Source organism: Lucilia sericata, unplaced genomic scaffold (assembly GCF_015586225.1).
Source record: "Lucilia sericata isolate MDLA Ls3-8-SP2 unplaced genomic scaffold, ASM1558622v1 Contig000470F_arrow, whole genome shotgun sequence".
Taxonomy (NCBI): Eukaryota; Metazoa; Arthropoda; class Insecta; order Diptera; family Calliphoridae; genus Lucilia; species Lucilia sericata.
This window is the reverse complement of record NW_023994485.1, coordinates 217,618-232,500: the sequence shown is the minus strand read 5'-3', so window position 1 is coordinate 232,500 and position 14,883 is coordinate 217,618. Positions and strand designations below refer to the sequence as shown.

Sequence of the window (14,883 nt, the reverse complement as noted above, 5' to 3'; positions counted from 1 at the left end):
AGTGAAAGTGAAATTGTGACGAATTACATTTTTAATACAAGAAATGTTTATCATTGTTTTTCTCTTAACATTGTTAAGTATACCAAGAGTATTGTTAAAGCCCACCCTGGTTGAAAGGTAATTTGATAAAAAAAATTTTCAGAAATTTTATATATAATTCTCAATAACTAACATTTGCAGCGGCGAATTTGATGATACTGTACTGGATGACGAAACTAGGGCTAAACGTCAAGCACAATTTTTTGAACTTTACATCAAGCTATTGAAAAATATGCCAATTGTGCCAATGAACATTTGGCTCCATTAAGAGCTTTGGCTAATTACAAACAATATGAGACTTTTGTATATCCTGAGGGTTATAGCCAATCAACACAACCCATAGTGGGGGCTACAAATAATCGTAACAAACCTAAAGTAAAGTGTACAAAAGTTAACTTGTGTTCTATACAACAACCGCAAACACACTCTAAGTTAAAGTATAATTCAAAGAGTCCCACATTGTTGGGCAGACCTCAGGAACCAAAAAAGCAGGTTGCCCAAGCAAATCGTCGATATTTTCCTTATAATCCAAATGTTAGATTAACCTTCATATGGAAGTAACCGTCCAAGGAATATGCCACCTGCATATAGCCCCGTTATTAAGAATTTCACTTACTTTCCATTTAATCGCACTCTTTTCAACCAATTATTATATGGACCTTCACTTGCCAATAGAAAAGGAATTATTATAACTCCTACACAAAACCCCAAAGATGAAACGATAAATACAAAACCTGGAACAGAAAATAAAAGCTGTGATTGTACCAAAAGAACCACAGAAAACCCACCAACTACCCACGAAAATTTAAAGCAAGAGACCCCAATAAATAGTGAAAATAAACAGGGAACTGAAAAATCGTCTACCACAACAACAACAACAGAAGCGGGACCTATTGTGGGCAGTATTCAGGATCAGTCAGCAAAAACTATAAAACCTAAAAGCTGTGGTTGTTTGAAAAAGACTACATCAATAGCACAAACCCAACCGATTTTAACTCTAACACCAACATCAACAGAACCAGAACCTCTTTTAGGAAAATCAAATGATAAAACAAATTCTTCGAAGCAGATTCAAAACTTTTTTAACACAAAACTTGCCACAGATAAACTCACCCATATAGGAATGAAAGATCCTTACTCAAATCAAAATTTAAATTTATTATTTCTACAATTGGATATTATGGCCCACAATGAGAGTAAAGAGGATCTGAAGCAGATTTTACAAAAATTAAATGCTTTGAAATCAGCCTTAAAAATAACAGAACCTACTGATGACAAAACGGAAACAACTAAAGCTTTTTCCACCAGCACCATGGCGCCCATAAGTACAATTAGTCCTACAAGCTTAAAATCAGCAATATCGCCATCAACAACAACTAAAGTACGCGAATCACCATTAGTGGGGGCTAAAGAGCCTGAACTGATTGTAACAACAATTAAAGTTCAAGAATCATCTGTAGTTACACACACAGAACCAGAATTACTGTCAACAACAGTTCAAGCTCAACAGCCTTCTTTATTGACAACTAAAGATCCCGATGTTTTTAGCACAACAATGAAAATACAGGAATCGACTCAAACATCAACTAAAGAACCTGAAATTGTTACAAAAATATTGGAAGATTTAAATAAAATTGAGAACCAAAATAACGTTAAAACTCTTAAAGAAGCCCCAAATTTGCAACTCAGTAAACCGAGTAATTTAAATAATGCCCAAACCAAACAACAGAAGCCATTTTAAAAACAGAAAATTCTAAGAAAGAATCCAACAAAATCATTATAAATACCACACCCAATACACCCCCAATACATACCACCCTAAAATCGGAAAAGAACTCTTCTCCACTGCTAAAAGCAATAGAAGATTTCTCCCAGAAATTAAATCTCAACCAGGATGAGGACATTACCGCAGTGACCAGTTCACCTCCCCTACAATTAAATATAACAAGTTCCAAAGATTTAGCACGCATAACCAATCAACTGCATACTATAGTGACCTCCACGGCTAATAAAACAAGTCAGGGAAGTACCCAACAACAACATAATAAATCGGGGGATGTAATGATTATTAAAAAAAACTATTACAAATAAGAAAACTTTTAGCACTAATAATGCGAATATTACTATACCACATGAAGATCCAAATACCCTTAAACACACGAACAATGGTTCCTTTTCTAATTCCACAATAACCATTTCCATCTCCAGTAATGGCAGTTTTAAGAAAGTACAAGTAGAGCAGCAGACACCGAGTGATAAAAATTTGGAAATTAATGAAAAGGAAAATATGAATATGGGTAAGTTAGAGAAATCGCACATTGGGAACAATATATATCGGGAAAATAAGTTAAATTTCGGATCACACGCAACTCATGCTAAAAAAAAAGATTTTAGATTCGCTTGAAACCTTAAATACCATTAAAACATACTCCATATTTTGGATTTGTAAGATCCCACGATTCAACTTTATCATATTTTGAACGAAGTCCATGAGTATGTCCATGTGACACTTGTGATTGAAGTGTCGGACAGAAATAACAATGAATGAGGGCTAGTTTTATCGCCAATAAATCACTTAAATATTCCCGGGGTGAATTATTAATTTCAATTCTCTATCAATTTCTGTAGAATTAGATCTACAATTTTTCTTAAATCTATTAATAATATCAGTATTCTTAAAAATATAAGTCACTCCAATAAATTATATAAATAATGGATCATAGTAGTATCTATATCCCATATTAAAATCTTATACTATGTCTTCAATGGGTACTAAAGGCCCAGCTATACTTTTACTTGAAATCTAGTTCAATAAGAAATGTTAGTGGAAAATTCATTGCTTATGGACTTTTAATCTGTATCAAAATCAAAAAATTTTGTCCCCTCCGCTCCTTTCGATCAGAACGACAGGGTCAGAACCCTTTAATGCTTAATATATGTATGGAAAATCTTCAATATATCCCTAATCACTCACATATTTATATCAAAAATAAGTTTTTATTATAAAGAATCAAATAATTTAATCAATTCTTCTATACTTTTAAAGGTAATTCCAAAATTCATTCCATTGATATGAAGGCAACTGACAGTCGTTATGTAAAATATATTCAAAATCCACAAAGAAAAGGTAAAAACGTATAAAACTCCCAATTCTTAAATATTAATAATATTATTTTAACTTTAGATTCTTATACCGAACCCATTTTATCAGAAATATATCCCGTTAATTCTAAATCAAAAACTAAACCTCCTTTAAGTCTTTACTGGCATAAAATTGAAGAGAAACCTTTGAAGGCAAAGCAAGTTCCCAATAAGGTTTTTAAGATATTTCAATCAGATGATTATGATGACGATGAAGACGAAAACGAAGACAACGACAGTGAGGCCGAAGAGAATCTATCAATATTGTTAAAAGAATGTGAAGATTTCGATGACATAACCGATTATGATGAAAGTGATAGTGGAGAGGATGATCATAAAACACGATTTCGAGATTTATGCAGGCATATTACTTATCTTACGTGATTTTGTTATTGGTTTAAGGAATACTATTTTGAAAATTTTTAAAACTTAATTTGAATTTATTTAAAAGCATTTAAATTTTGAAAAATGTCGATGACTCAATAAATGGTGGCCTTATCAAGTTTATTCAACTTCTTTTTTTTATATTAAATTACTTCGCAGCGTAAAAATTTTGCTATTTCATTTCCTAACGTATTTCAATCATCAATCAAACTTAAAACGTGTAGATTGGAACTTAATATAATTGAATGTTGATTTTATAGTCTAAATATAAGCAAAATTTGTAAAACAATTTAAATCCTTTAACCTTGAAAATACACATTTTAATAAGTAGTAACTATTCATAGAAAATTATATAATATCATGTTGTTGTTTTAGTAGGCAGAACCTTCTTTTCGATTTAATTGACTAAACAATTATAATTTTTCCGATATTTTTATTCCACGTAACAAATGATTAATGTTCGTCTATAACTAAATATTTCCCATGACATTGATTATTTTTAGCGGTAAATGAGGGACACAAGTGGTTAATTTTGCAGTGAATTAATCAATACAATAAATACTTTCAAGAAATGTAAATGAGACGATATGCAAAAGATATACGTCCTCGGGATATAACTGGAGAAATAAGACAATGAATGAATAAAAGACAGACGAACTCTCTAAAGTAAAAAAGTTTTGATTTTTAAAAGGTATCCATACATTAGTCAATAGATTACTCTATGGACATAGTCAATAGATTACTCTATGGACTTGTCTGTCTATATTCTAGTCAATCCATAGATTAGTGCTTAGAGTCGTTCATAGACTAAAGATCATTAACTAGTTTTTAGATTTGAAAATAGATTAGTCCCCAGGCTCCTCAATACTCTAGTCCGTAGAATATTCAATCTACTAGTGCATTAGTTAATCAATAGACTCCAGAAAAATAGCAAATCGTAGTCCTAGGTTAAAGACTAGCAGTAATGCTAATACGATAGACTGGACTTCTAGACTAGACCAAAGTAGACCAGACTATAGACTAGACTATAGACTAGACTATAGACTAGACTATAGACTATACTATAGACTAGACTGTAGACTAGACTATAGACTAGACTATAGACTAGACTATAGACTAGACTATAGACTAGACTATAGACTAGACTATAGACTAGACTATAGACTAGACTATAGACTAGACTATAGACTATAGACTAGACTATAGACTAGACTATAGACTAGACTATAGACTAGACTGTAGACTACTAGACTAGACTATAGACTAGACTATAGACTAGACTATAGACTAGACTATAGACTAGACTATAGACTAGACTATAGACTAGACGATAGACTAGACTATAGACTAGACTATAGACTAGACTATAGACTAGACGATAGACTAGACTATAGACTAGACTATAGACTAGACTATAGACTAGACTATAGACTAGACTATAGACTAGACTATAGACTAGACTATAGACTAGACTATAGACTAAACTATAGACTAGCAAAAACGTTAGATTGACGGGAATACCCTTAGTAATACTACTCCATAGACTATTTAGTTTTTAGGTAGTGCATCGAAAAATAGACTAGTAGTTTAGTACTTTTTGGCATAAAGAGTTATTTTTTAAAATATTAGTACTTTTACTATTCCATAGACTAGTAAATATTCTAGTCCATAGACTAGTCAATAGTCTAGCCCATAGAATAGTGAATAGTTTGTGCTTTACTTTATACTTTCGAATGCAAACTTTTACAAAAACTTTTTTTTAAATATTGTTCACCAAGTGTAGTCCATAGACTAGTCAATAGTTTGGTCTCTACTTACCACTTTCGAAAACAAACTTTAACTATAAATTTTTCAAAATATTGACCACCTTTTAATAAACTCTTTAATACGGAATTTTTTCTAAATCATTAAAGTCAAATAAATCATTTCATTAAATTTTGATAGGTGGGTAAGTGACATTTATCGTAATATACATATGAGTAAATGGGAAACTAAGCTGATTCATTTTCAACTCATTACTATAGCAAAAACAACAAATTACATACCCCAATTACTTACTCGTATTTCATTTACATTTTGTTTTTTTCTGCATTCCTAAAAATCTATTTAGTTGCTAAGCCTACTAAAAGGTAACACAAAAAAATTGTTACGGTCTCTTTTCCCATTATAAATATTTTTTATCGTAAAATAATTCCATTTTATATGAACATAATAATTGATATTGGCGTAATTCAATTATAATTAGTTACTGAAATAACAAAAACAAAAAAAAACTAAAAGAAAAATACTCAATGATAGACTTTAGACATTTATCAGTCAATTTGTAGAAGACTGGACGGGACAATAGCAACAATAATTGTCAAGTGTAAGTAGTAGACCAAATAACAATAACAAAACTCCAAAGACAAAAAGAATATAGACAATAAAGAGGCACGCGTTCCAATTATGATTCTATAATGATACATACCTACTTAGTGTTTAAAAAAAAAGACAAATGTGCAAAAAATTTTATAAAAAATAAATAGCTAAAGTAAAACCAAATAAAAACATATGACTCTTTAAAAATGAATTAAAACTGAAAAGGAAAAATTGTTATTATTAGCAGAGCTGTAAAGGAGAGGAATGTATTTTTAAGAATTTTTTAAATAGATGTACACAATGTTTAATTTAATGAAAACTAAACTAAATCTAGTCTATAGTCTAGTCTATAGTCTAGTCTATAGTCTAGTCTATAGTCTAGTCTATAGTCTAGTCTATAGTCTAGTCTATAGTCTAGTCTATAGTCTAGTCTATAGTCTAGTCTATAGTCTAGTCTATAGTCTAGTCTATAGTCTAGTCTATAGTCTAGTCTATAGTCTAGTCTATAGTCTAGTCTATAGTCTAGTCTATAGTCTAGTCTATAGTCTAGTCTATAGTCTAGTCTATAGTCTAGTCTATAGTCTAGTCTATAGTCTAGTCTATAGTCTAGTCTATAGTCTAGTCTATAGTCTAGTCTATAGTCTAGTCTATAGTCTAGTCTATAGTCTAGTCTATAGTCTAGTCTATAGTCTAGTCTATAGTCTAGTCTATAGTCTAGTCTATAGTCTAGTCTATAGTCTAGTCTATAGTCTAGTCTATAGTCTAGTCTATAGTCTAGTCTATAGTCTAGTCTATAGTCTAGTCTATAGTCTAGTCTATAGTCTAGTCTATAGTCTAGTCTATAGTCTAGTCTATAGTCTAGTCTATAGTCTAGTCTATAGTCTAGTCTATAGTCTAGTCTATAGTCTAGTCTATAGTCTAGTCTATAGTCTAGTCTATAGTCTAGTCTATAGTCTAGTCTATAGTCTAGTCTATAGTCTAGTCTATAGTCTAGTCTATAGTCTAGTCTATAGTCTAGTCTATAGTCTAGTCTATAGTCTAGTCTATAGTCTAGTCTATAGTCTAGTCTATAGTCTAGTCTATAGTCTAGTCTATAGTCTAGTCTATAGTCTAGTCTATAGTCTAGTCTATAGTCTAGTCTATAGTCTAGTCTATAGTCTAGTCTATAGTCTAGTCTATAGTCTAGTCTATAGTCTAGTCTATAGTCTAGTCTATAGTCTAGTCTATAGTCTAGTCTATAGTCTAGTCTATAGTCTAGTCTATAGTCTAGTCTATAGTCTAGTCTATAGTCTAGTCTATAGTCTAGTCTATAGTCTAGTCTATAGTCTAGTCTATAGTCTAGTCTATAGTCTAGTCTATAGTCTAGTCTATAGTCTAGTCTATAGTCTAGTCTATAGTCTAGTCTATAGTCTAGTCTATAGTCTAGTCTATAGTCTAGTCTATAGTCTAGTCTATAGTCTAGTCTATAGTCTAGTCTATAGTCTAGTCTATAGTCTAGTCTATAGTCTAGTCTATAGTCTAGTCTATAGTCTAGTCTATAGTCTAGTCTATAGTCTAGTCTATAGTCTAGTCTATAGTCTAGTCTATAGTCTAGTCTATAGTCTAGTCTATAGTCTAGTCTATAGTAGTCTATAGTCTAGTCTAGTCTATAGTCTAGTCTATAGTCTAGTCTATAGTCTAGTCTATAGTCTAGTCTATAGTCTAGTCTATAGTCTAGTCTATAGTCTAGTCTATAGTCTAGTCTATAGTCTAGTCTATAGTCTAGTCTATAGTCTAGTCTATAGTCTAGTCTATAGTCTAGTCTATAGTCTAGTCTATAGTCTAGTCTATAGTCTAGTATAGTCTATAGTCTAGTCTATAGTCTAGTCTATAGTCTAGTCTATAGTCTAGTCTATAGTCTAGTCTATAGTCTAGTCTATAGTCTAGTCTATAGTCTAGTCTATAGTCTAGTCTATAGTCTAGTCTATAGTCTAGGTCTATAGTCTAGTTCTATAGTCTAGTCTATAGTCTAGTCTATAGTCTAGTCTAGTCTAAGTCTATAGTCTAGTCTATAGTCTAGTCTATAGTCTAGTCTATAGTCTAGTCTATAGTCTAGTTATAGTCTAGTCTATAGTCTAGTCTATAGTCTAGTCTATAGTCTAGTCTAATAGTCTAGTCTATAGTCTAGTCTATAGTCTAGTCTATAGTCTAGTCTATAGTCTAGTCTATAGTCTAGTCTATAGTAGTCTAGTCTAATAGTCTAGTCTATAGTCTAGTCTATAGTCTAGGCTATAGTCAGTCTATAGTCTAGTCTATAGTCTAGGTCCTATAGTCTAGTCTATAGTCTAGTCTATAGTCTAGTCTATATCTAGTCTATAGTCTAGTCTGTAGTCTAGTCTATAGTCTAGTCTATAGTCTAGTCTATAGTCTAGTCTATAGTCTAGTCTATAGTCTAGTCTATAGTCTAGTCTATAGTCTAGTCTATAGTCTAGTCTATAGTCTAGTCTATAGTCTAGTCTATAGTCTAGTCTATAGTCTAGTCTATAGTCTGGTCTATAGTCTAGTCTATAGTCTAGTCTCTAGGTAGTCTATAGTCTAGTCTATAGTCTAGTCTATAGTCTAGTCTATAGTCTAGTCTATAGTCTAATCTATAGTCTAGTCTATAGTCTAGTCTATAGTGTAGTCTATAGTGTAGTCTATAGTCTAGTCTATAGTCTAGTCTATAGTCAAGTCTATAGTCTAGTCTATAGTCTAGTCTATAGTCTAGTCTATAGTCTAGTCTATAGTCTAGTCTATAGTCTAGTCTATAGTCTAGTCTATAGTCTAGTCTATAGTCTAGTCTATAGTCTAGTCTATAGTCTCGTCTATTGTCTAGTCTATAGTCTAGTCTATAGTCAAGTCTATAGTCTATCTATAGTCTAGTCTATAGTCTAGTCTATAGTCTAGTCTAGTCTAGTTATAGTCTAGTCTATAGTCTAGTTATAGTCTAGACTACAGTCTATATAATTGAATTAAAAACGGCTGTAGTGAACATTTTAAAAACGAAAAATAGAATAAAATTCATACAGATTTCTGTTCTAAAACTTGAACCCACAAAATATTCCTTATACTATCAGAAGAATGCATTCCTTTACACTCCTGTTTATTATTTAAGAATGAAATTTACAAAAACAAACCAAACAAAAATATAATTTCATATTTTGTAAATACTGAAAACAACAATTTGACAAGCCACACCGAATGATATGACCGACTGACAGTTGCGAAAAAGAAAACCGTTAGACTTCTATAACATTATATATCATAACAGAGAGCAACAGCTGGAGAGAAAGAAAACCTGCGCGGTATGTCCAAAATTGTCTAAAGGAACTAAGAGCGTAATACAGGGAGTGATTGTGAGACAACTTTACAGTATAAGGGGTACATTTTTACGCTGCTAACATATAAATCACAAGTTTTCTTTTACTGGCTCTGACTTTTAACTGACATTATATTATAGGGAAGAAAAGAAAAATTCTGTATTTTAGATATCAGGCAGTATTTAGGCGCTGCTGGTATATACGAATAAACGGACGTGTTTTGCAAAAGCCGCATGTTAAAAAATAATTATAAAAATATATATTGAAAAAAATGAAATTTCTTACATAAATCTAGTAAATTAGAAATAATTCTTATAAATTAGCAAATTTTAAATAAAAAATTAAGTTAAACGAAAATTAAACCAATTATTGTGTATTTGTTATTGAAACCTAAAAAGTGTTAAATGTTTTAGTCAAATTTATAGTTCAACATTATTAATATTAAAAAAAATTAAGTAAAATTGAAATTTTGTTAATCTGTTGTTAAATTAAAATTAAAACATAATTTTAAAAGTTATAAAACTAAACAGAAAAAATAAAAGCATTTATTTTAAAGTATTTTATTAAAACTTAAATTAAAACCATCTAAATTGTGGTACCTTTAATGTGAAAGAAAATTAATGTATGTGGTTTTTTATACGGATCAAGTATATATGTATGTATATTGGAGTAGGTGACATGTCCCACAAAAAATAAATCATTCAATAACAATTACAACACTACCGCAACCACTACCAAAGAGAACCAAAACCAAATGTGAAACAAAAATGCCAAGAACCTCGGCACAGTATTAATCGATATATTTAAAAATAAAAAATATACAAAAAACAACAAACACCGCATTATACCAAAAAAAATCAATTCATCTATAATTAAAGCAAAAAAAAAAAAAAAAACTAGAAGAAGCAGAAAAAACAAACTAACGAAAGCCGAAAAGCCCCCAAGGAAACGATGAAAATGAATTAACCAGGAAAATATTAAACCCACTATCAAAAAATCTAAGTTTTTCTTTTCATTTTTTGTTGTTGTGTTTTTCACTTTCTTCAAATCCTCTTGCAAAGGACAAAAACAGGTTAAATTTCAAACCACTGCCATTTAATAACAAAAAAACCAAACCAAAAAAATTTGTCTTGAATACTATATAACAAATATATCGAAAAAAAATCCTGACACCTTAAAAAAACTAAAAATGAGAGTCATTTAACTCTTAGTTGGAATTTGTTACAGCAAAATAATGTACGTATCTGCCAGCAAATTTTTATATACATATTTAAAGGAATGAATTCTTTGTTTTTTGGGGGGTCTCGAAATTCAACTGTATTTCATAATTTATGAATAAAATTGGGAGGTGGACGAACTAACAACTAACTAATAGTTCCATATTTTTTTGTTCAAAATATTTCATCGGTTTAATCGTTTTGATCAAAATTTTGCACATAATGTTGCAAATATACCCTACACCGTTTATGTTGCAGTTTTTAAAGAGCAAAAATATTGATCCTACACTCATATATCGACTCAGAATGACTTGCTAGGTCCATGAGGCCATGTCCGTCCATCCGTACATATGTATATGTTTTTCGGCCTGAAGGAAATGGTTAAAATCCGTTCATTATTTCGCCTGGACCCCATACAATCGGACGTTTCGATTTGGACTTATTAGCTCATAGCTACCCAGCAAAAACTATGTAATGGCTTTCAAATGTAATTACTTGCCTAACAACATACTTTTCAATGACTACTACATATTGTCTGGATTACATAGAAGTAGTCTAATAAGTTAGTTAGTTAGTTAGTTAGTTAGTTAGTTAGTTAGTTAGTTAGTTAGTTAGTTAGTTAGTTAGTTAGTTAGTTAGTTAGTTAGTTAGTTAGTTAGTTAGTTAGTTAGTTAGTTAGTTAGTTAGTTAGTTAGTTAGTTAGTTAGTTAGTTAGTTAGTTAGTTAGTTAGTTAGTTAGTTAGTTAGTTAGTTAGTAGTTAGTTAGTTAGTTAGTTAGTTAGTTAGTTAGTTAGTTAGTTAGTTAGTTAGTTAGTTAGTTAGTTAGTTAGTTAGTTAGTTAGTTAGTTAGTTAGTTAGTTAGTTAGTTAGTTAGTTAGTTAGTTAGTTAGTTAGGTTAGTGGAGTTAGTTAGTTTGAACGGCGGATGTATATACATCAAATCCGAAGAAATACACCCAGGCCTCTATCGGGCTGTTGCGCGCTCCTTAACCAGTGCCTCAGTGGGAATCGAACCCACCACCTCCGGTCTACCAGACTAGAACACTAACCACTAACCTACCGGAGGCCACTAATTACTTGTAATCGTTTGTGGTAAGTACTTGCCTCCAATGACATCACGTGTTAAAATAATGACTTTAAAATGCTATTGTGTAAGTGAATTTTAGCTGTTTAACTCCTGATTTCTGTAATAATCGGGCCTCACTTGACCCTAGCCCCCTAAAAAACTATAGACTATAGACTAGACTATAGACTAGACTATAGACTAGACTATAGACTAGACTATAGACTAGACTATAGACTAGACTATAGGACTAGACTATAGACTAGACTATAGAATAGACTCTAGACTATAGGACTAGACTATAGACTAGACTATAGACTAGACTATAGACTAGACTATAGACTAGACTATAGACTAGACTATAGACTACTATAGACTATAGACTAGACTATAGACTAGACTATAGACTAGACTATAGACTAGACTATAGACTAGACTATAGACTAGACTATAGACTAGACTATAGACTAGACTATAGACTAGACTATAGACTAGACTAGACTAGACTATAGACTAGACTATAGACTAGACTATAGACTAGACTATAGACTAGACTATAGACTAGACTATAGACTAGACTAGACTAGACTATAGACTAGACTATAGACTAGACTATAGACTAGACTATAGACTAGACTATAGACTAGACTATAGACTAGACTATAGACTAGACTATAGACTAGACTATAGACTAGACTATAGACTAGACTATAGACTAGACTATAGACTAGACTATAGACTAGACTATAGACTAGACTATAGACTAGACTATAGACTAGACTATAGACTAGACTATAGACTAGACTATAGACTAGACTATAGACTAGACTATAGACTAGACTATAGACTAGACTATAGACTAGACTATAGACTAGACTAGACTATAGACTAGACTATAGACTAGACTATAGACTAGACTATAGACTAGACTATAGACTAGACTATAGACTAGACTAAGACTAGACTATAGACTAGACTATAGACTAGACTATAGACTAGACTATAGACTAGACTATAGACTAGACTATAGACTAGACTATAGACTAGACTATAGACTAGACTATAGACTAGACTATAGACTAGACTATAGACTAGACTATAGACTAGACTATAGACTAGACTATAGACTAGACTATAGACTAGACTATAGACTAGACTATAGACTAGACTATAGACTAGACTATAGACTAGACTATAGACTAGACTATAGACTAGACTATAGACTAGACTATAGACTATAGACTAGACTAGACTATAGACTAGACTATAGACTAGACTATAGACTAGACTATAGACTAGACTATAGACTAGACTATAGACTAGACTATAGACTAGACTATAGACTAGACTATAGACTAGACTATAGACTAGACTATAGACTAGACTATAGACTAGACTATAGACTAGACTATAGACTAGACTATAGACTAGACTATAGACTAGACTATAGACTAGACTATAGACTAGACTATAGACTAGACTATAGACTAGACTATAGACTAGACTATAGACTAGACTATAGACTAGACTATAGACTAGACTATAGACTAGACTATAGACTAGACTATAGACTAGACTATAGACTAGACTATAGACTAGACTATAGACTAGACTATAGACTAGACTATAGACTAGACTATAGACTAGACTATAGACTAGACTATAGACTAGACTATAGACTAGACTATAGACTAGACTATAGACTAGACTATAGACTAGACTATAGACTAGACTATAGACTAGACTATAGACTAGACTATAGACTAGACTATAGACTAGACTATAGACTAGACTAAATCACGACAATTAGCAATTTGCTTACATTCAACCATAACCGAAATTTACAAATTTCTAGAAATAAAAATAACAAAGAATTCATTCTTTTAAAGCTCTAACAAATGTAGTATACAGGCATATAGTAAACTGTAATAATAAAATGCAGTACAATACCCTATTTACAGAATATAATAGCAACAACTACAACAGCAATAATAACAAGCAACAGCAGAAATAAACAACAGCAACAAAACTCGTAGAAAAAGAAAAAAAACTATTTCGTATCTAAACTAGGCCGTATCATTGGCACACTCTTGTTGGGTATATAGCTGTGTGTGTGTGTGTCTAATTTCTGTTGTAACAATTTTCTTTTGTTGGGGATAAATGTGAGCGAGTATTTGTTTTGTTTAGATATTCCAACGAAAGAAACTTTTTTTTTGTATCAGCAAACAGTAGCATCCTTTTGATTTTAACTTTTCAACAAGAAAACGGAGACAAGCAGCTATTTTCAACAAAACGCGTGTGCTGTCTATTTTATTTTAATCCTTTGGATATCGTAGTTTTCTTGCTAGTGCTGCTGCTACAGTTTTTGCTATTTTTATAGTGGGAGTTGAATACTTGGAAAACCAGCCACAACCAGCACAAGTAAAAGAAGCAACAAAACGTAAGTAAAAGTTTGTTTTAAATTTATTTTTTCAACATTTAAACTGTGAATCCTTTGTAAATTTTAGATAATTTAATGGATAAGATTTTTACTCTCTATTTATGTTTGTACTTAAAAAAAGGTCACTTTAAGAGAAAAGTATTTTTTTAACAATTTAAATGTTTTCGTTGTTTTTGAAAAGTTTAAATAAAATATTTATAAATAAGTTTACTTAGAAAACAAGAAGGACTTTTGAAAAATTTGTTCAAAAAATTTATCTCTAAGATTTTAATAGATTTGACATTCACATTCATTTCTCATTGACATCAAAAAAACATTCATATTTGCGTGACCACTTGAGATTTTGTTTAAATTTAGAAGAGAATGAAAATAACTATAATAATTATTGAATTCCAAAAAAACCAGATGTTTTAATTTAATCGCCAAAAATCATTAATATCTTCGAAAATGTATTCTCAGCAGACATTGAAAATTTTAAGTTTGAAATAGTATGTATAATCTATGAATAAGTCTATTGATTTGTTTATAGACTACACTTTGAATCAGTCCATTGGCTGCTCAGTGGACCAGTCTAATAACTAGTTTACGGACTACTCTATGGACTAGTTTATGAACTATTCTATGGATTAGTCTATTGACTATCTTACAGACTACTCCATGGATTAGTTTATAGAGAGTAGAATATTTGAACTTTGAATAACACCAACTTTTTTTAGTCAATAGACTAATTATGAGCTAGTCTGTGGAATAGCCTATGAGTTAGTCTCTAGTCAGCTCTATAAACTAGTTTAGTGACTAGACTATGGACTAAGCAATCTATGAACTCGTCTATTGACATGACAATGGACTGGTCTATGAATTAGTCTATTGACTAGTCTATGGATTAGTCTATTAACTATTCTAC

General features: G+C 31.2%; 2 protein-coding genes across 3 annotated transcripts in view; both read left to right on the top strand.

Annotated features, from left to right (window-relative positions):
* The window catches only part of LOC119605280, a 2,750-nt gene extending 24 nt beyond the window's left edge, over positions 1 to 2,726 (top strand). The window contains exons 2-6 of the mRNA XM_037958306.1: positions 260 to 596; positions 715 to 1,727; positions 1,769 to 2,097; positions 2,132 to 2,336; positions 2,668 to 2,726. Coding sequence (XP_037814234.1) covers positions 260 to 596; positions 715 to 1,727; positions 1,769 to 2,097; positions 2,132 to 2,336; positions 2,668 to 2,726 — 1,943 coding nt within the window. The remainder of the gene's footprint in view (positions 1 to 259; positions 597 to 714; positions 1,728 to 1,768; positions 2,098 to 2,131; positions 2,337 to 2,667) is intronic.
* A 7,406-nt stretch (positions 2,727 to 10,132) lies between these two features.
* The window catches only part of LOC119605271 (sodium bicarbonate cotransporter 3), an 85,960-nt gene continuing 81,209 nt past the window's right edge, over positions 10,133 to 14,883 (top strand). Inside the window, exons 1-3 of one of the 2 annotated variants that reach the window (XM_037958291.1) lie at positions 10,133 to 10,496; positions 13,501 to 13,701; positions 13,762 to 13,979. The gene's annotated coding sequence lies outside the window, so the exon portion shown is untranslated. Of the gene's footprint in view, positions 10,497 to 13,500; positions 13,980 to 14,883 lie in introns of both variants that reach the window. The other variant, XM_037958290.1, reaches the window with a different exon arrangement.